The following is a 20,440-nucleotide window of genomic DNA, read 5'->3' as shown; positions in this document are numbered from 1 at the left end:
ACACGGTTTCACCATGTTGGCCAAGCTGGTCTCGAACTCCTGACTTCAGGTGATCCGTCCACCTTGGCCTCCCAAAGTGATGAGATTACAGATGTGAGCAACCATGCCCAGCGGATATTTTTATATACTAGTAATTAATATTCCAAAAACAAAATTAAGAAAACAATGTCATATACAATAGCACCCAAAAAACCCTTAGGTATAAATTTAACAAAAGTGTAAGATTTATACACTGAAAACTACAAAACATTCTTGAGAAAAATTAAAGAAATAATAAATAAATGGAAATATATCTCATGTTCATGGATCTGAATATTTAATACTGTTAAGATGACAATATTGCCCAAATTGATCTACAGATTCAATACGATCAATATCAAAATCCCAGTTGGCTTTGTTTGCAGAAATTGACAAGCTGACTTTAAAACGTAGAGGCATACCTCATGTATATTGTGGGTTTGGTTCCAGACTACTGCAATAAAGTAAGTATCACAATAAAGCAAGTAACACAAGTTTTTGGTTTCCCAGTGCATATAAAAGTTATGCTTACACTATACTATAGTCTATTAAATGTATAATACCATTTTGTCTAAAAAAAGTACAGACTTTAAAAATACTTTATTGCTAATAAATGCTTACACAGAGACATGAAGTGAGCATATGCTGTTGAAAAAATGGTGCCAACAGACTTGCTCTATGCAGGGTTTCCACAAACCTTCAATTTGTAGAAAATGTAATATCTGTGAATTATAACAAAGCAGAGTGCAGTAAAACAAAGTATGCCTGAATATGGAAATGCAAGGGACCCTAAACAGCCAAAACACGCTTGAAAAAGAACAAGGTTGGAGGACTCACACTTACTGATTTCAAAACTTAACTACAAAGCTACAGTAATTTAGACAGAATGGTACTAGCATGAGGATAGATATATAGACCAAAGCAACAGTATTGAAAGTCCAGAAATAAATGCTTAATTATGGTCAACTGACATTCTTTCTTTTTTTTGAGACAGAGTCTCGCTCTGTGGCCCAGGCTGGAGTGCAGTGGCGCGATCTCGGCTCACTGCAACCTCCGCCTCCCGGGTTGGAGCAATTCTTCTGCCTCAGCCTCCCAAGTAGCTGGGACTACAGGGGTGCGCCACCACGCCTGGCTAATTTTTATATTTCTAGTAGAGACAGGGTTTCACCATATTGGCCAGGGTGATCTTGAACTCTTGACCTCAGGTGATCTGCCCACCTCAGCCTCCCAAATACTGGGATTACAAGCATGAGCTACCACGCCCAGCCCTGACTTTCAATAAGTATGCCAAGACAATGAAATGGGGAGAGAAGAGCCCTTTCAACAAATGGTACTGGAACAACTAGATATCTGCATCCAAAACACTGCACTTGAAACCCTACCTCATTGGCCGGGCGCGGTGGCTCAAGCCTGTAATCCCAGCACTTTGGGAGGCCGAGACGGGCGGATCACTAGGTCAGGAGATCGAGACCATCCTGGCGAACACGGTGAAACCCCGTCTCTACTAAAAAATACAAAAAACTAGCCGGGCGAGGCGGCGGGCGCCTGTAGTCCCAGCTACTCGGGAGGCTGAGGCAGGAGAATGGCGTAAACCCGGGGGGCGGAGCTTGCAGTGAGCTGAGATCCGGCCACTGCACTCCAGCCCGGGCGACAGAGCCAGACTCCGTCTCAAAAAAAAAAAAAAAAAAAAAAAAAAAAGAAACCCTACCTCACACCATACACAGAAATTAACTCAAATGGATCACAGACCTAAATGTGAGACCTAAAACTATAAGCCTCTTAGAGGATCTAAGAGAATGAAACATATGTCCACAAAAAAACTTTAATATGAATGTTCATAGCAACATTATTCATAACACCCAAAAGTAGAAATAATCCAAATGTCCATCCAATAATGAATGGGATAAATAAAATGTGGTATATTTATACAACAGAATATTATTTGGCCATAAAAAATGAATAAAGTATTAATACATGCTGCAACATGGAAGACTGTTGAAAACATTATACTAGCCTTGGCAACAAAGCAAGACCCATCCTCATGAAAAAATTTTTAAAAATTAGCCAGGTGTGCTACCATGCAACTGAAGTCCTAGCTACTCAGGAGGATCAAGCAGGAAGATCACTTGAACCCAAGAGGTCAAGGCTGTGAGCTATGATGGCACCACTGCACTCCAGTCTGGTTGACAGAGGAAGGCCTTATCATTTAAAACAGAAAAAAAAAACAACAAAACACACACACACACAAAGAAAGCAGTCACAAAAGGCCACATTATTCCAACATTATTTCATTTATAAACTTATATGAAAGGTCCAGAAAAGGCAAATCTGGATATAATACCAAAAGTACAATAAACAAAAGAAAATACAATTAAATTGGGCTATATCACAATGGAAATCTTTTGTGCTATAAGTAATACCATCAAGAAAGTTTAAAAACAACTCAGAAAAACAGAAAGTCCCTTCAAATCATGAATCTGGTGAAGGAGTAGTATTCATAATATATTAATATAAAGAACTTTTTTTTTTTTTTTTTTGAGACGGAGTCTGGCTCTGTTGCCTAGGCTGGAGTGCAGTGGCCGGATCTCAGCTCACTGCAAGCCCCGCCTCCTGGGTTCACGCCATTCTCCTGCCTCAGCCTCCCGAGTAGCTGGGAGTACAGGTGCCCGCCACCTCGCCCGGCTAATTTTTTTTTGTATTTTAGTAGAGACGGGGTTTCACCGTGTTAGCCAGGATGGTCTCGATCTCCTGACCTCGTGATCCGCCCGTCTCGGCCTCCCAAAGTGCTGGGATTACAGGATTGAGCCACCGTGCCCGGCCTTAATATAAAGAACTCTTAAAACTCAGCCGGGTACAGTGGCTCATGCCTATAATCCCAGCACTTTGGGAGGCTGAGGCGGGTAGATCACCTGAGGTCAGGAGTTCGAGACCAGCCTGGCCAACATGGTGAAACCCCGTCTCTACTAAAAATACAAAAATTAGCTGGGCATGGTGGCACACGCCTATAGTCCCAGCTATTCGGGAGGCTGAGGCAGGAGAATCATTTGAACCTGGGAAGCGGAGGCTGCAGTGAGCTAAGATCACGCCATTGCACTCCAGCCTGGGTGACAGACCCAGACTCTGTCTCAAAAAAAAAAAAAAAAAAAGTCTTAAAACTTAATTATTGGCTGGGAGTGGTGGCTCATGCCTGTAATCTAAGCACTTTGGGATGCCAAGGTGGGTGGATCACCTGAGGTCAGGAGTTCAAGACCAGTCTGGGCAACATGGTGACACCCCATCTCTACTAAAAGTACAAAAATCAGCTTGGCACGGTGGCGAGTGCCTGTAATCCCAGCTATTCGGGAGGCTGAGGCACGAGAATCACTTGAACCCAGAAGGCAGAAGTTGCAACGAGTCAAGTTTGCACCATTGCACTCCAGCCTGGACGACAGAGCGAGACTCTATCTCAAAAAAAAAATAAAATAAAATAAAAAACAACCCCATTTTAAATGGGCAAAGGATTTGTATAGATATTTCTCCAAACACATACAAATGACCAACAAGCACGTGAAAGGATGCTCAACATCATTAGTCATCAGCGAATTGCACAAATCAAAACCATAATGAAGTACCACTTCACATCCATTAGGGTGTCTATGATAAAAAAGACAGGCAATAATAAGTATCGACAAGGATGTGGAGAAGCCGGGCATGGTGGCTCATACTTGTAATCCCAGCACTTTGGGAGGCTGAGTCAGGCAGACTGCTTGGGCCCAAGAGTTTGAGACCAGCCTGGGCAACATGGTGAAACCCCATCTCTACAAAAAACATAAAAATTAGCCAGGTGGGGTGGCATGCCCCTATAGTCCCAGCTATTCCAGAGATTGAGGTGGAAGGATCGCTTGAGTCAAGGAGTTGGAGGTTGCAGTGTGCTGAGATTACACCACTGCACCCCAGCTTGGGCGACAGAACGAGACTGCCTCAAAGAAAAAAAAAAAAAAAGGTGGAGAAATTGGTGGTAGAAATGTAAAATAGTGCAGTCACTGTGGAAAACAGTTTGGCATTCTCTCAAGAAGTTAAACACTGAGTTACCATACGACCCACCAATTCCACTCCTATGAATATATCCCAGAGAAATGAAAACACACATCCATACAAAACCTTATACAGGAATGCTTATAGAAGCATTATCCATAATAGTCAAAGACTGGAAATAATCTGAATGTATATAAACTGAAAAATAAATAAATATGTGGTCTATTCATACAGTACAATATTATTCAGTCATAATAAAGAACAATTGATGTTGGGACTATCAGATATCTGTTGATCCATGCTACAGCATGGATGATCCTTGAAAGTGTCATGCTAAGCAAAAGAAGCCAGGCACAAAAGGCCACACAGTGTGTGATTCCATTTATATGAGATGGCCAGAATAGGCAAAGCCAAAGAGACAGGAAGCAGATTAGTGATTACTTCGGGTTGGGAAAGGGGGTAATAAGGAGTGATTACTAATTGATAGTTTCTTTTAGAGGAGAGTGATAACAATGTTCTAAAATTAGATTGTAGTGGTGGTTTTACAGCCCTATGCATATATATGTTTTTTTAAAAATGCTCATTTGTACACTTTATCATTTTTTAATTTTTTTAGTTTTTTTTTTTTTTAAAGGCAAGAATCTCGCTCTGTCTCCAGGCTTGAGTAAAGTGGTGTGATCTCAGCTCACTGCAACCTCTGCCTCCCAGGTTCCAGCGATTCTCCTGCCTCAATCTCCTGAGTAGCTAGGATTGCAGGTGCACACCACCACACCCGGCTGATTTTTGGATTTTTAGTACAGACAGGGTTTCACCATGTTGGCCAGGCTGGTCTTGAACTCCTGGCCTCAGGTGATCTACCCGCCTCGGCCTCCCAAATGCTGGGATTACAGGCAGGAGCCACCGTGCCCCACCTGATTTGTACACTTTAAATACGTGAATTGTATGGTATGTGAAGTATGTCTCAATTAAGCTTTTTTAAAAACAGTATTGTGGGCTGGGTGTGGAGGCTCACACCTATAATCCCAGTACTTTGGGAGGCTGAAACAGGAGGATTGCTTGAGCCTAGGAGTTTGAGATCAGCTTAGGCAACATAGAGAGACCCTATCTCTATGAATTTTTTTAAAAAATTAGTTGGGCATAGTGGCACACACCTGTAGTCCCAGCTATCCGGGAGGCTAAGGTGGGAGGATTGTTTAAGCCCACGAGTTACAGGCTGCCATGAACTGTGACTGTGCCACTGCACTCCAGCCTGGGTGACAGAGCAAGACCTTGTCTCAAAAAAAAAAAAACCACTGTGATCATATATATATATAAGTATGTAGGAGTAAGATAACATGAGGTAAGATTTGCTTTAAAATATTTTTGTGAAAGACAGATGGCAAAAGCTTGTTAATCCTTGAATCTGGGTGATGGGTACTTGGGTATTCATTATACCATTCAGAAAATTGTCATAATAAAAAGTCAAGTTAATAAAATATTCCCTCTTATCATTAGACAGATGTAAGACCAGAATCTTTAAAAGCTTCAAGAAGGTAGGGTTAGAAGGGAACCTGGAGATCACCTGGTGAAGTCATTCAGTTAACAGATGGGATCCAGGGATGGAAAGTTACTTTCTCAGGAATGAACAGAAAATGGGGTGGCAGGAGATGAGCTGGAGAAGGACCCTTTTCCTCAGGGCTGTTTTTTTTTTGGAGACGGAGTCTCACCCTGTCGCCCAGGCTGGAGTGCGGTTGCACTATAACAGCTCACTGCAATCTCCACTTCCCGGGTTCAAGCGATTGTCCTGTCTCAGCCTCCCAAGTAGCTGGGACTACAGGCATGCACCACCATGCCCGGCTAATTTTTTTATTTCTTAATAGAGACAGGGTTTCACCATGTTGGCCAGGCTGGTCTCGAACTCCTGACATCAGGTGATCTGCCTGCCTCCCCTTCCCAAAATGCTGGGATTACAGGCATGGGGCACCACGCCCAGCCAAGGCTGTTTCTAACTAAACAAACAAGACCAATGACTCAGCAAGTGGCTTGGGGGCACTGTGGAAGACCTGGCACTTACTTGAGTTTCAGCTCCCTGGTGAGCTCATTCTGAGTCTGCTCTAGCTCTTGGCGCTCCTTGATGTGTTCTTCTTGGAGGTCGTGGATCTCAGCCTTCACTGCCTGAAGCTTGGAGAAGAGCTGGAATGAGGGGAGAGGCAGGTGAGGAGGGTGTCTGTACAAAGGGTAGAGTTCTCCCTTTCCCCAAGTCTCAAGGCACCTCCATCTGGCTCATTCCTTTCATACCTTTTTGAGTTTTTTGGTCTTGATGTCCACCTCTTGCTGCAATGAGCTGTATGTCTCTTTAAGTTCCAAGGTCTCTTCATCTTGACTTTCCATCTGTTGCTGGATTTCTCTTTCTCGACGTTTCTGAGCAACATGACAAAATTCATCAGTTTGCCCTAGAGACTGTGTCTATGCTGAATTCCCCAAGCTAGGATCAGAGTCGCCAGCTAGGATGAGGCGGACACACCTTGCTCTTATTCTCTTTGAAGACAGTAGAACATGAGAGATGTTTGTTCTGCAGCATAAACACACCTTACCCCACCCATTCTCCCTGAAAAAGAATGAAAAGTTACCTGCTCTGCAATTTCCTGTCGTTTCTGCTCCAGGATTTTCTGCTGTTCATTCGTATGATCTACTATATTTTTTCCTCCAACAAGCAACTTACTCTCCATGGCCTGAGTGAGAAACAAAGTAGAATCCATCTCATCAACGGTTTCCCTCAGAACATAATTCCTCACAGGGGCGCCCGTGAAAGATAAAGAGCTCAGGACTGAGCCAAAAAGGACAAACTCTGGGAAAAAATACACTGTGCTCAGCTGGTGAGGGACTGGGGCAGCTTCACTAGAGGCTTCTTGGTAACACTGAAAATACAGTTTCTCCAGACACATGAATTTTAGCTTTAACAAAAAAATTTTTTTTTTGCTTGTTTCTACAAAGTATTAATCCCACTTAGAACATACTAAGCAGCTCCTTTATGTTAGGTCCTGGGGATACAATGTGAATGAGAATCACAAAGCTCAGAGTCCACTGAGGAAAACAGACAAGCAAGCCAGCTTTAACCATATGGCGCCAGACGCCATCATGAGGAAAGGACACAGTAATTAATGGGAGACACACACTGATGGGATAGAATTCAGACTTTGTGGGGATTTAAAAAAATTTTTTAAAGACAGGGTCTAGTTCTGTTACCCAAGCTGGAGTGCAATGGCACGATCACAGCTCACTGTAGCCTTGACCTCCTTAGTTCAAGTGATGCTCCCACCTCAGCCTCCCAAGCAGCTGAGACTACAGGTGTACACCACCACACTTGGCTGACTGATGGTAGAGATGAGGTCTTGCTATGTTGTCTGGGCTGGTCTTGAACTCCTGGCCTCAAGCGATCCTCTGCCTTGGCCTCTCAAACTGCTGGGATTATAGGCGTGAGCACAGCACCCAGTCAGAGAATTCAGACTTTTAGAGGGAGTCAGAGAAAGCTTTCTGTCTACAGGACCAGCTACACAGAGAGTTGAAGTGAAACAATAGGAATTAGTTAAGAAAAAAAAGCTTTTGTTTTGTGAGGGAAGGTAGGAAGTGATGAAGTTGACCTAAATCCCTGTCAAGGAGACTAAACTTCTTGATCCTGAGAAGTTCAGGGAACCACTGACATATTCTTTGAGCATGAGGCTACACACTCAGATGTGTGTTTTAGAAACATTACTCCCCTGCAATGGAAAGAATGGCAAAGGGCTGGCAGGATGGAGGGAGACAGGACAGGCAGCCATTGCAGGGGTCTAGGCCTGGGCTAGGCCTCCTCCCTAGTTGGGGAGGGCAGAGTAGATGAGTCCAAGACACCCTGATGAGGCAGGATCCAGAGGCTTTAGGACAGCTGGCAAGGATAACTCCCAGGGGTCTGGCTTCCCTGAGATAAGGAAGGCAAGAGCAGGCTATGAGTGGCTGTGAGCATCCCAGTGGGCAGAAGGTTATTAGGCCTGGATGGCAGGAGACAGTGCTAGGCTAGATACGCAGATTGGCAACCTTCAGCATTTTGATAGGGGCTGAAGCCATGAGAATGATTTGGAACTGAAAAGTACGGGACTCCAAAACTGCACAACTTTTCTTTAAGAAACTTACAAACCTCACTGGAGCTCTGCTGACATTCTTTCGGTGAGTCCTCTGACCCTGTTTCCTCATCTCTCGAATGAAGGGGCTGGACTAGATTGCTAAGCTCCACATACATACCTAACAATACCTAACTGCTCTAACATTCTTTTTTTTTTTGGAGATGGAGTCTTGCTCTGTCGCCCAGGCCAGAGTGCCCAGGCCAGAGTGCACTGGCATGATCTTGGCTCACAGAAACCTCCACCTCCCAGGTTCAAGCAATTCTTGTGCCTCAGCCTCCCAAGTAGCCAGAACTACAGGTGCATGCCACCACGCCCAGCTAATTTTTGTATTCGTAGTAGAGATGGGGTTTCACCATGTTGGCCAGGCTGGCCTTGAACTCCTGACCTCAAGTGATCCACCTGCCTTGGCCTCCCAAAGTGCTGGGATTACAGGCGTGAGCCACCGCACCCAGCCTCTAACATTTTTTTATGATTTCACAGCATCCAGGGATTGAGAAAGACGGAAGTAATGTCATTCTCCATAGTCAAAATGTCTAAGAGATGCAGTGACCTTGAGTTGATGCTGTATCTTGCACACTCAGACTCTGAGAGTTCAACTTTTTCTGAGGGGTTATTTAGAGATTCTAGGTGCTCCTGGCCTTGAATAACAGATCTGATCCTAAAAGACAGTATGCAAGTTAAATATGGGCATACCCAGGCCGGACATACGGGTGCAGTGGCTCACGTCTGTAATCCTGACACTTTGGAAGACTAAGGTGGGAGGACTGCTTGAGTCTAGGAGTTCAAGACCAGCCTGGGCAACATAGTGAGACCTCGTCTGTACAAAAAATACACAAAATTACCTGGGCATGGTGGTGCGCGCCTGTACTCCCAGATACTCGGAGGCTGAGGTGGGAAGATTGCTTCAGCCTGGGAGGTCAAGGCTGCAGTGAGCCAAGATCGCGCCACTGCACTCCAACCTGGGGGACAGAGTGAGACCCTATCTCAAAACAAAACAAAATGAAACAAAATATGGGCACAGCCAGTCACACTTACCATGCAGCAGTGAGAAGGCATGAAGGGCTCTGACATAATGGCATCTCAGAACCCCTCCCTGGAACAAAGTTACCTCCTAAGTGTATTGTATACGACTCCATTTTCACATCAGGTCTTAAAAGTCCTAGAAGGGACTTTCAAGGTTTTAAGAACCCTGCCTCTGAAGTAAAATAGCACCCAGCTCTGTGAAAGGGTTACTATGAAGCCACTGATTTAATTTAAAAAAAAAAAAAAAGTACAGCTTCATACAGTGGGGGTAGGGGGGCGGCAAAGAGAACTTCTAATTTTAAAATTTGTAAACATGGAGACATTTTAGGATAGAAATCAAAGTTTGCATGAATTCAATAAAACAGAACTGAACATTTCCAAGGAAATCTGGCTTGCGGTTAGCCAGTGCCCATCCTGAGACTTCCAAGTCTACCTTTGCACTGTCCTCTGCCATTAAAGCCCAGTGGAAGCTCAGAGTCCAGACAACTGCAGGCATAGTGAATTGCCACCAGAAAGAAGGCTCAAAACAATGGGAGCTCAGCACTCCAGAATGCTAACTAGCCATTGGGTGGAAAATGGAGTGGATGTAGGGAAATATATTAGCACATAGGGGTTGGGAGAGGAGGCTGACTATAAGAAAGCAGCATGAGGACACTTTGGGGGTGATGGAAGTGTTCCATATCTTGTGTAATCAGGGTACTATATACTGAAACTGCACCAAGAGGCTATACTATATCCAAACACTAGTCTGATCATCACAAGTGCTGGTAAGGATGAGGGGCATCCAGAACTCATACCCTGCTGCTAGATGCTTCAATCTGCACAACCACTTTAGAAAACAACTTGTCCTTGTCTAGAGAAGTTGAAGCTGCAAATATCGTAAGACCTAATAGTGCCAAACAAGACAATCTTGCACGTCCATGTTCTCCTGAAGCCAAGCACAAAAGCATTCACAGCAGAAACTGGAAACAACCCACACGTCAGGAGAATGGAATACCATGGAATACTTGGAACAGTAATAATGAGTGAACCACAGCTTCAGGCATCAACATGGATAAATCTCATGAACATAATGTTGCAAAAATAAAAGCGAATGGCATGAGTGGGATTCCATTTATATAAAAGTAAAAAAGTATATGAAACGAAACCATGTTTTCTTTAGAGAGAGATACATACATATACAAGACAAAACTATAAGGAAAAGCAGGGAAACAATAAACATAAAATTCAGGATGATGGTTATCTGTGGGGGAGGGGAACACAAGGCGCTACTAAAGATATGGGTATCAGCTGGGTGCGGTGGCTCATGCCTGTAATCCCAGCACTTTGGGAGGGCGAGGTGGGAGAATCATTTGAGCCCAGGAGTTTGAGACCAGCCTGAACAACATAGGGAGACCGTGTCTCTACAAAAAAATTTAAAAAATTTAGCCAGGCAAAGTTGCTGGCCTGTAGTCCTAGCTACTCAGGAGGCTGAGGTGGGAGGATCCTTTGAGCTTAGGAGGTCGAGGCTGCAGTGATTGGGCTACTGCACTCCAGGATTGATAGAGCAAGACCCTGTCTCAAAAAAAAGAAAAGAAAAGAAAAAAAAAAAGCTGGACACAGTGGCTCACGTCTGTAATCCCAGCACCCGGGGAAGCCGAGACAGGTGGATTACCTGAGGTCAGGAGATTGAGACCAGCCAGGCCAACATAGTGAAACCCCATCTCTACTAAAAATATAAAACTTAGCCAGGCGTGGTGGCGGGCACCTGTAATCCCAGGTACTCGGGAGCCTGACGCAAGAGAATCACTTGAACCCAGATGGCAGAGGTTGCAGTGAGCCGAGATCACGCCACCACACTTCAGCCTGGGTGACGAGAGTGAAACTCCATCTCAAAAAAAAGAAAGAAAAACGGATGTTGTTCTATTTCTTACACTGGGTGGGGGGTACATGGTGTTACTTTTATTGCTGTTCTTTATACTACGTGCATATGTAATAATTATTCTCATTATGAATTCAATTTTCATTTTTGTAAATGTGAAAAAATCATATTCACGTCGATTAAACAAAGGTTTATGGAGTACTGGGTATCATGGGCTGTTGGAAATCCAAAACTGAGAGAGACATCATCCCTCATATGGTTACGTTTTTTGTTGTTGTTTGATGAAAGCAAAAGCACTGATGCGGCAAGGGCCTAAGGAGGGGTATAGGTATGGTACCTTGATCTTGGCGCCCAGCATCTCGGCAGCATCCTTCTCCCGCCGCAGGTCCTCCATCTTTTTCTCTTTCTCCTTCAGCAGCCTCATCTTCTCCTCTGCAACCAAGCTGTGATCCTCTACAATGGCCCGCTTCTCAATCTCCAGTTTTTCTTGCTGTTCCCGCCAGTAATCATCCTTATCATCCCCTTCCTCCTCACCCTCTTCTCCCTCCTCCTCCTCCTCTTCCCCACCCCCACCACTGCCACCACCTTCCCTCCGCTTCTCTCGCCTCTTCCTCCTGCCAATGGACCGTTTTTCCAGCTGGGCCTTGAGCCGAGCGATCTCTTCCTGGAATTCTCGAAGGAGGGCATCCTTGGGGTCCTCATTGACCCTTGGTTTGTTCTTAATGTTTTTGGCACGGTTGGCATATCGCAGAGTGGTCAGAGTCTCTTCGACGTTATAAGAAGCAGGCCCCACATTGGCCACCATCACAGTCTTAGCATTGCCACCAAGGGAATCTTGGAGGAGCCTGGTAAGCTTTGAGTCCCGATACGGAATGTGAGTGCTTTTGCCATCCACCAGAGCAGAGATGACATTACCCAAAGCGGACAGGGAGAGGTTGATCTTGGTAGCTTCTTTTAATCTCTCCCCTTGGGCGCCAGTCTTGGCTTGCCGTTCGCTGCCAGCAAGATCTACAAGGTTCAATTTCCCTACACGGATGTGGTTTTCACCATCGAGGCCCACCTCGCTGCACTCGATAGTGATAACGAAAATTGCATGAGAACGCGAGCTGTGCTCGTTCATGTTGGTAGCACCGACAGAACGGTTCTGGTTCCCCACATTCATCACGTGCTCTATCTCCTTCACACTCTTGGTGACAAAGGAAGACAGGTCTTTCACATACACTCCTGTGTCAGGCCTCTCTTTGAGCTCAAGCCTTTTGGTCTGATCCTTTGAGAGCAGATCTCGGATCTCCTCTTGGTAGATCTCTAAGTAAGAAGCCCTGACCAGGTACTGTTGATTCTGGGATCGAGAGATGTGGGTGAAGATGTGGTCAAATGAGTTGGGAATGACTCCTCTTTTTTCAGGGTCACCACGGATTCCTTCCATTGTGTAGGTTTTTCCTGTCCCAGTTTGTCCATAGGCAAAAATGGTTCCATTGAAACCTTGCAGGACCGAGTCAACAAGTGGTCGGAACGTCTCATCGTACAGTTCAAACTGCTTGGCATTCCAGTCATAGACGGCATCAAAGGTGAAGGTCTTGGGCATTTCATGGGCTGTCCCTTTGGGGTTCTTCACAGATACCTGCCCCAGTTTAACATCCACATCCACCACTTTGTCATACGAAGCAGCCTTTTCCTTGCCATTCATGGGGCGACAGCGAACCACCACCCTGACTGACTCTGAGCTTTTCAACTTTGACATGATGAACTCTGATCCAGTCAATCTTGAGGGGTGTCAATTCAAAATGTCTCAGGATGCTAAGGTTCTAGAAAAAAAGCAAAAGTAAGTAAACACAGTACTGTTGTCACTGGGGGCTGCCTGACAGAAGCTGACACACCTAAATAGTCTTCATCTCGCTAACCTGACAGCCATATTTGATAACTTTACTACACTGTGTATTTCCTCACAGGATCTTAACCAGCTTCAGTGGTAAAAATGAAAACCTGCAGTCCACCAGTATTGTCGGTGAGCCCATCCTCCTCTCAATCAATATTTGATCTTATGCTATAGGCTGAGGCAGCTGGAAATCTTTTAAGTCTGGGTCTCACTCTGGGAGGCTGAGGCAGGCAAATTCCTTGAGACCAGGAGTTTCAGGCCAGCCTGGGTAACACAGCAAGACCCTGTCTCCAAAAAATTTTTAAATTAGGCTGTACACAGTGGTTCACATCTGTAATCCCAGCATTTTGGGAGGCTGAAGCCAGAGGATCACTTGAGTACAGGTGTTTGAGACCAGCCCTGGGCAACATAGTGAGCCCCCATCTCTCCAAAACAAAACGAAACAAAACAAAAAAACAATTAGCTAGGCATGGTGGCCCATGTCTCTAGTCTTAGCTACTTGGGAAGCTGAGATGGGAGGACTGCTTGAGCTGAGGAGGTTGAGGGTACAGTAAGCTGCGATCACACCACTGCACTTCAGTCTGGATGACAGAGTGAGACTCTATCTTAAAAATAAAGTAGGCCGGGCGCGGTGGCTCAAGCCTGTAATCCCAGCACTTTGGGAGGCCGAGACGGGCGGATCATGAGGTCAGGAGATCAAGACCATCCTGGCTAACACGGTGAAACCCCGTCTCTACTAAAAAATACAAAAAACTAGCCAGGCGAGGTGGCGGGTGCCTGTAGTCCCAGCTACTCAGGAGGCTGAGGCAGGAGAATGGCGTAAACCCAGGAGGCGGAGCTTGCAGTGAGCTGAGATCTGGCCACTGCACTCCAGCCTGGGCGACAGAGCGAGACTCCATCTCAAAATAAATAAATAAATAAATAAATAAATAAGTAAATAAATAAGTAAATAATAAAGTAAAATAAGTGGCTGGGCGTGGTGGCTCACCCCTGTAATCCCAGAACTTTGGGAGGCCGAGGTGGGTGGGTTACGAGGTCAGGAGATCGAGACCATCCTGGCTAACACGGTGAAACCCCATCTCTACTAAATAAACAAAAAATTAGCCAGGCATGGTGGCAGGTGCCTGTAGTCCCAGCCACTCGGGAGGCTGAGGTAGGAGAATGGCCTGAACCCAGGAGGCGGAGCTTGTAGTGAGCCGAGATCATGCCACTGCTCTCCAGCCTAGGTGACAAAGCAAGACTCCGTCTCAAAAAAAAAAAAGTAAAATAAAAATAATGACCAGCCTCGGTGGCTCACACCTGTAATTCCAGCACATTGGGAGAATGAGGTGGATGGATCCCTTGTGGTCAAGAGTTTGAGACCAGCCTGGCCAACATGGCAAAACCCTGTCTCTACGAAAAATACAAAAATTAGCTGGGCGTGGTGGCGAGTGCCTATAATCCCAGCTACTGAGGCGGCTGTGGCATGAGAATCGCTTGAGCCTGGGAGGCGGAAGTTGCAGACAGCCAAGACTATGCCACTGTACTCTGGCCTGGACAACAGAGCAAGACTCTGTTTCAAAATAAATAAAGTGAAATAAAAATACAAAAATAAAAATTAGGCCTGGCGCGGTGGCTCAAGCCTGTAATCCCAGCACTTTGGGAGGCCGAGACGGGCGGATCACGAGGTCAGGAGATCGAGACCATCCTGGCTAATACGGTGAAACCCCGTCTCTACTAAAAAAAAAATACAAAAAACTAGCCAGGCGAGGTGGCGGGCACCTGTAGTACCAGCTACTCGAGAGGCTGGGGCAGGAGAATGGCGTAAACCCGGGAGGCGGAGCTTGCAGTGAGCTGAGATCCGGCCACGGCACTCCAGCCTGGGCAACAGAGCGAGACTCCGTCTCAAAAAAAAAAAAAATTAAATTTAAAAAAATTAAAAAAAATAAAAATTAGCCGGGGTGGTGATGTGTGCCTATAGTCCTCGCTACTTAGGAGGCTGAGGCAGGATTGCTTGAGCCCAGAGTTCAAGGCTGCAGTGAGCTATGATCATGTCACTGCACGCCAGCCTACACTACAGAATGAAATCTTTTCTTAAATCAAAAAAAGTCTTATATCCTCTTGAACTACTATAACCTGTTGAAATACTACAACCTCTGGGTAGAGCAATTTGGAACTATCTATCAACATTTAAAATGCATATACTTTTTGACCTAGCAATTGTACTGCTAAGAGTTTATCCTAGAGATACAGATCTTAAACAATGATATATATACAAGGATATTATTGTGGTAGCAATAGATTGTGAGCAACCTCGGTTCCCATCAAGAGGAGACTGATTAAATTAAATATATTCAGTATAGTGGAATCCTATGCAGTTATGAAAAAGAAAGTGGTAATCTAAATGTAATCCTATACCAAGATATGTTGTTAAGTGAAAAACAGTAGGTGATAGTGTGTACTGTATAGTTTACATAGTGTGAAAAATGGAAGCTATAACACCAAGAATGAATCTTAATGTAAATTATGCACTTTGGGTGATGATGTGTCAATGTAAGTCTGTTACTTATGACAAACGTACCACTCTGGTAGGAGATGTCCATAATGGGGGAGGCTTTGCATGTGTGGAGACAGATGTATGTGGGAAATCTGTGTACCTTCTGCTTAATTTTGCTGTGAACCTGAAACTGCTCTAAAAATAAACTCTATTTAAAAAACAAACATTACATAAGAAAAGGGGGGATATATGCATGTTATACGCTTGATATGAATACAATATTGTTAGAAATATACTTCTAAAGGTAGTAACAGTAGCAGACTTAGCAGGGGAACTGTGGGCCTAGGAGACTCAGAAGCTCGAAGAGAGAGGAAAGGCTAGGCGTGGTGGCTCACGCCTGTAATCCCAGCACTTTCGGAGGCTGAGGCAGGTGGATCACAAGGTCAAGAGATCAAGACCATCTGGGCCAACATGGTGAAATCCCGTCTCTACAAAACACACAAAAATTAGCTGGGCATGGTGGCGCATACCTGTAGTCCCAGCTACTCAGGAGGCTGAGGCAGGAGAATTGCTTGAATCTGGGAGGTGGAGGTTGCAGTGAGCCGAGATCGCGCCACTGCACTCCAGCCTGGCAACACAGCAAGACTCCGTCTCAAAAACAAAAAAAAAAAAAAGGAAAAACTTTTCACAGCATACTCATTTGTAGTGTTTGAATTTCCTAGCTTGTGCTAAAAATACGTTTCAATCCCACAATCATCAATAAAAACTGGCTTGTGTAAAATGTGTGCAAATAAATAAGGATGTGGTATAATGCATTACATAAAAATCACTCATTCAATCAACAATTTTTTTTTTTTTTTTTTTTGAGACAGAATCTTGCTCTGTTGCCAGGCTGGAGTGCAGTGATGTGATCTTGGCTCACTGCAACCTCCGACTCCCTGGTTCAAGCGATTCTCCTGCCTCAGCCTCCCGAGTAGCTGGGATTACAGGCACACGCCACCATGCCCAGCTAATCTTTTTTGCATATTTAGTAGAGATGGAGTTTCACCATGTTGGCCAGGATGGTCTCCATCTCCTGACCTCATGATTGGTCTGCCTCGGCCTCCCAAAGAGCTGGGATTACAGGCGTGAGCCACCGTACCCGGCAATAACTTCCTTTTTTTTTGAGATGGAGTCTTGCTCTTATTGACCAGGTTGGAGTGCAATGGTGTGATCTCGGCTCACTGCAACCTCCGCCCCCTGGATTCAAGCAATTCTCCTGCCTCAGCCTCCCGAGTAGTTAGGATTACAGGCACCTGCCACCACGGTCTACTAAAAATACAAAATCAATCAATAAATTTAATAGAATTAGAATGCAAATAAGAAAATGGAGCCAGGTATGGTGGCTCACACCTGTAATCCCAGTACTTTGGGAAGCCAAGGAGGATGGATCACCTGAGCAGGAGTTCGAGACCAGCCTGGCCAACATGGTGAAACCCCATCTGTACTAAAAAAAAATACAAAAATTTAGCCGGGCATGGTGGCACTCTGTTTAAAAAAACAAAACAAAGCATGAATTACATATTTTTAAAAATCCCTGCACTTAGTCAGGTGTGGTGGTGTGCACCTATAGTCCCAGCTACGTGGGAGGCCGAGGTGGGAGGAGATCACTTGAGCCTGAGGGGGTCAAGGCTGCAGTGAGCTGCCATCACACCACTGCACTTCAGCTGGGTGACAAAGTGAGACTGTCCTTTAAAAAGAAAAATTAAAAATTCCTGCACTGAGATTTATAGGAGTTTGGGGTCTTCGTATATACCGGTAAAGTACTCTGACCTGCTTACTACCTACCCCCACCCAAAGGACCCATTTAATCCTTTCTTCTGCTCCCTGAGTTTTCCAGCACCAAATGAAACTCTCTCTGTTTTTGTTTTTACTTTATAAAATGTTAACACCTCCCCCCGCCCCCCACCCCATTTTTTTTGGAGACGGAGTCTTGCTCTGTCGCCTAGGCTGGAGTGCAGTGGTGCTATCTCGGCTCACTGCAACCTCCACCTCATGGGTTCACGCAATTCCCCAGGTTCAGCCTCCTGAGTAGCTAGGACTACAGGAACCCACCACCATACCCAGCTAATTTTTGTAGTTTCTTTTTTAGTAGAGACAGGGTTTCCCCATGTTGGCCAGGTTAGTCTCTGACTCCTGACCTCCGGTGATCCACCCACCTCAGCCTTCCAAAGTGCTGGGATTACAGGCCATGCCTGGCTGTTTTGTTTTTTACCAAAAGGCCCTTCAGTGACAGGTCTCTCTCTCTCTGTGACCTGTTCTCTAGCCATCCTGTTCTGCTGCCCACAGACAAGGGTTATTAGATTTTTAATCGCTGATACATAATAAGCAAATATGTATTAATACACACTTATCCCCTCCCTTTTTACACAAACATATTATATACGATAATAAACCGTGTCCTTGGAGTTCATTCCCTGGGTAAATACAGAGCTGCTTTATTCTTTGCAACAGCAGCATAATACTCTACTGTATGCATACACCTTAATTTATGTCACTGTTGCAGATGCACTTCAGCTGTTTCTGATATTCTGCTGTGAAAAACCTAGGACACACAATCATTCATGTGTGGGAAAGTATATCTGTAAGCATCAATTCCTAGAAGTGGAATTGCTGAATCAAAGGATATATGCAATTGCAATTTTTAAAAAATATGCAGAACAATGACAGCATTCTTTTTAGTTGTGAGAATGACCTATTTCCGGCCATTCTCCCATGGTGGGAGAAGGTGAAGCAGTGATGGGCCATTTGGGCATAAATGCTGTAGCTTAATAAATAGACAGCATCAACATATTTCCCCACTGATCTTCATAGACTGTTCTGCTGCTAAGCAAGTGGAAACACAAAAAGTTGCTTTTCATATTTCTTCTAGTCGTTACATGTAATAAAACATTGTCGTCTAGAATGAAGAAACAGAAGACCTCTTAACCTCTCTGAACCCATTTTCTGTAAAATCTGAAAAAATAGGTGCAATTCTTCTTTTTTATGGATGATTATGAGACTAAGAGGTGCTTATAAGGGTGGAAGTACTTTGTAAACCAATATAAAGCTAGATTAAAATAACAATACAGGTTCATCCAAAACCCTTGTCAGGGGGTCACTCCAGAGATTAAGAATGAGGCCTAATTTTATTCATTAAACATCACTAGAAAAACATTTCTTTTTCTATTTTTCTTTTTTTTGAGACTGAGTTTTGCTCTTGTGACCCAGGCTGGAGTGCAAGGGCGCAATCTTGGCTTACTGCAGCCTCTGCCTCCCGGGTTCAAGCAATTCTCCCGCCTCAGTCTCACGAGTAGCTGGGATTACAAGCGCCCGCCACCATGCATGGCTAATTTTTGTATTTTTAGTAGGGATGTGGTTTTACCATGTTGGCCAGTCTGGTCTCAAACTCCTGACCTCAGGTGATCCCCCCGCCCTGGACTCCCAAAGTGCTGGGATTACAGATGTAAGCCACTGCACCCAGCCTAAAATAACTTTTTTTTTTTTAACAGAGTCTCGCTCTGTCACCCAGGCTGCAGTCAGTGGTGTGATCTCAGCCCACTGCAACCTCTGCCTCCCGTGTTCAAGCAATTCTCCTGCCTCAGCCTCCCAAGTAGCTGGGATCACAAGCACCCGCCACCACATCCAGCTAATTTTTGCATTTTTAGTAGAGATGGGGTTTCACCATGATGGCCAGGCTGGTCTCGAACTCCTGGCCTCAGGCGATCCACCCCACTCAGCCTCCCAAAGTGCTGGGATTACAGGCGTGAGCCACAGCGCTCACTCTAAAATAACATTTCTATTGTTCAATTTGCAACAATCATCCTAAAACAAATTCAGATTAAATTGAGATCTAAATACCTAAATGATGTTCAATAAGAACTAAATCTCAAGCCATGTAAAGAAAACTATACAAAAGGAAGCCCTTCAGGAATGTATTAGTTATCTTCTAGATCAGGGGTATCCAATCTTTTAGCTTCCCTGGGCCACACTGGAAGAAGAATTGTCTTGAGCCACACATAAAATACACTAACACAAGATAGTTAATGAGTTAAACAAAAAATTGCAAAAACATCTCATAATGTTTAAACAAAGTTTACGAATTTGTGTTGGGCCACATTCAAAGCCACCCTGGGCCACAGTTGGACAAGCTTCTTCTAGATGCTATTAGAATTTTGCCAGATGGGAAGAAAGAGACAGATGTTAGAATGCCCAGTTTCCTGCATCTTTTCATTTCAGGGGAATGGTTCCTGAGCTACGGCCTGTCTCTCCCTCCATTTCAACAGAGGCCTGCCAAAGCTGATCTAGGTGCAAAGGGAAAATCCTAGCCCCTGATAATCCTCTGGGAAGACCTCTGTTGCAGTGCATGAGCCTGCCAGACAAGATCCTAGACCTGAAAGAGTAAGAGAAACTGAATGGCAGAGCAGGACAGGGAGACAGGTCAGTGCAGAGGACTGATTCTTCTGCATTACAAGACTTCTGAGAAGGCGGAGCTGTCCAACTTTTACCTGTCAAAACAATGGGGTTCCAAGCCTGTGAAAGAAAAGAAGAAAGTAAGCCTGCAGCAAGCTGACCTTGAGGTTCAGCTGCTTTGTAATAGCTCCGTGTATTTTTTGAGCTCTCCAAAATGATAGAAACAAAGGCATGATAATGACCTACATTAATCTTAAAAATCTTCAAAAAGGAAGGAATTCCCAAAGCATGAGTCCCCTTAATTAAATCTCCTCAACTCTGAACACAGAACACCATTTCTTTTCTGAACTCACCCAGCTAGACTGAACTAGTCATGTATTATTGACACACTCTTTCAGGAAAATGGACTAAGTTAATTTCCTGCCACCAAGGCTTAAAATCTTATTCTGGGTCTTCCTCAAAGGAGAGAGTTTTCTTGGAAGGATGCCCTGATATTCTTTCTTTATTACCTTTGTTATTCTTCCAGTGGGTCTAATTACAGAGTGATAAATCTTTAAAGGAACTCACAGAATTGCCAGGAAAGAAGGAAGCACAGATCAGCAGCT

The 20,440-nt window shown here is 44.6% G+C and overlaps 1 protein-coding gene across 5 annotated transcripts in view; it reads right to left on the bottom strand.

The window, feature by feature from the left end:
- KIF3B (kinesin family member 3B) overlaps positions 1-20,440 on the bottom strand; it is a 58,121-nt gene that overhangs the window by 12,763 nt on the left and 24,918 nt on the right. For all 5 annotated transcript variants that reach the window (XM_077948651.1, XM_077948650.1, XM_077948652.1 and 2 more), the window contains 4 exon segments: positions 11,390-12,857; positions 6,642-6,743; positions 6,310-6,432; positions 6,086-6,204 (listed from right to left, as the gene is read on the bottom strand). In XM_077948651.1, the coding sequence (XP_077804777.1) occupies positions 6,086-6,204; positions 6,310-6,432; positions 6,642-6,743; positions 11,390-12,793 (1,748 nt within the window). In that variant the 5' untranslated portion in view covers positions 12,794-12,857.

The sequence above is a fragment of the Macaca mulatta genome, chromosome 10 (assembly GCF_049350105.2).
Source record: "Macaca mulatta isolate MMU2019108-1 chromosome 10, T2T-MMU8v2.0, whole genome shotgun sequence".
Classification (NCBI taxonomy): Eukaryota; Metazoa; Chordata; class Mammalia; order Primates; family Cercopithecidae; genus Macaca; species Macaca mulatta.
Note: the sequence above shows the minus strand (reverse complement) of the source record. Positions and strands in the feature narration are given on the sequence as shown.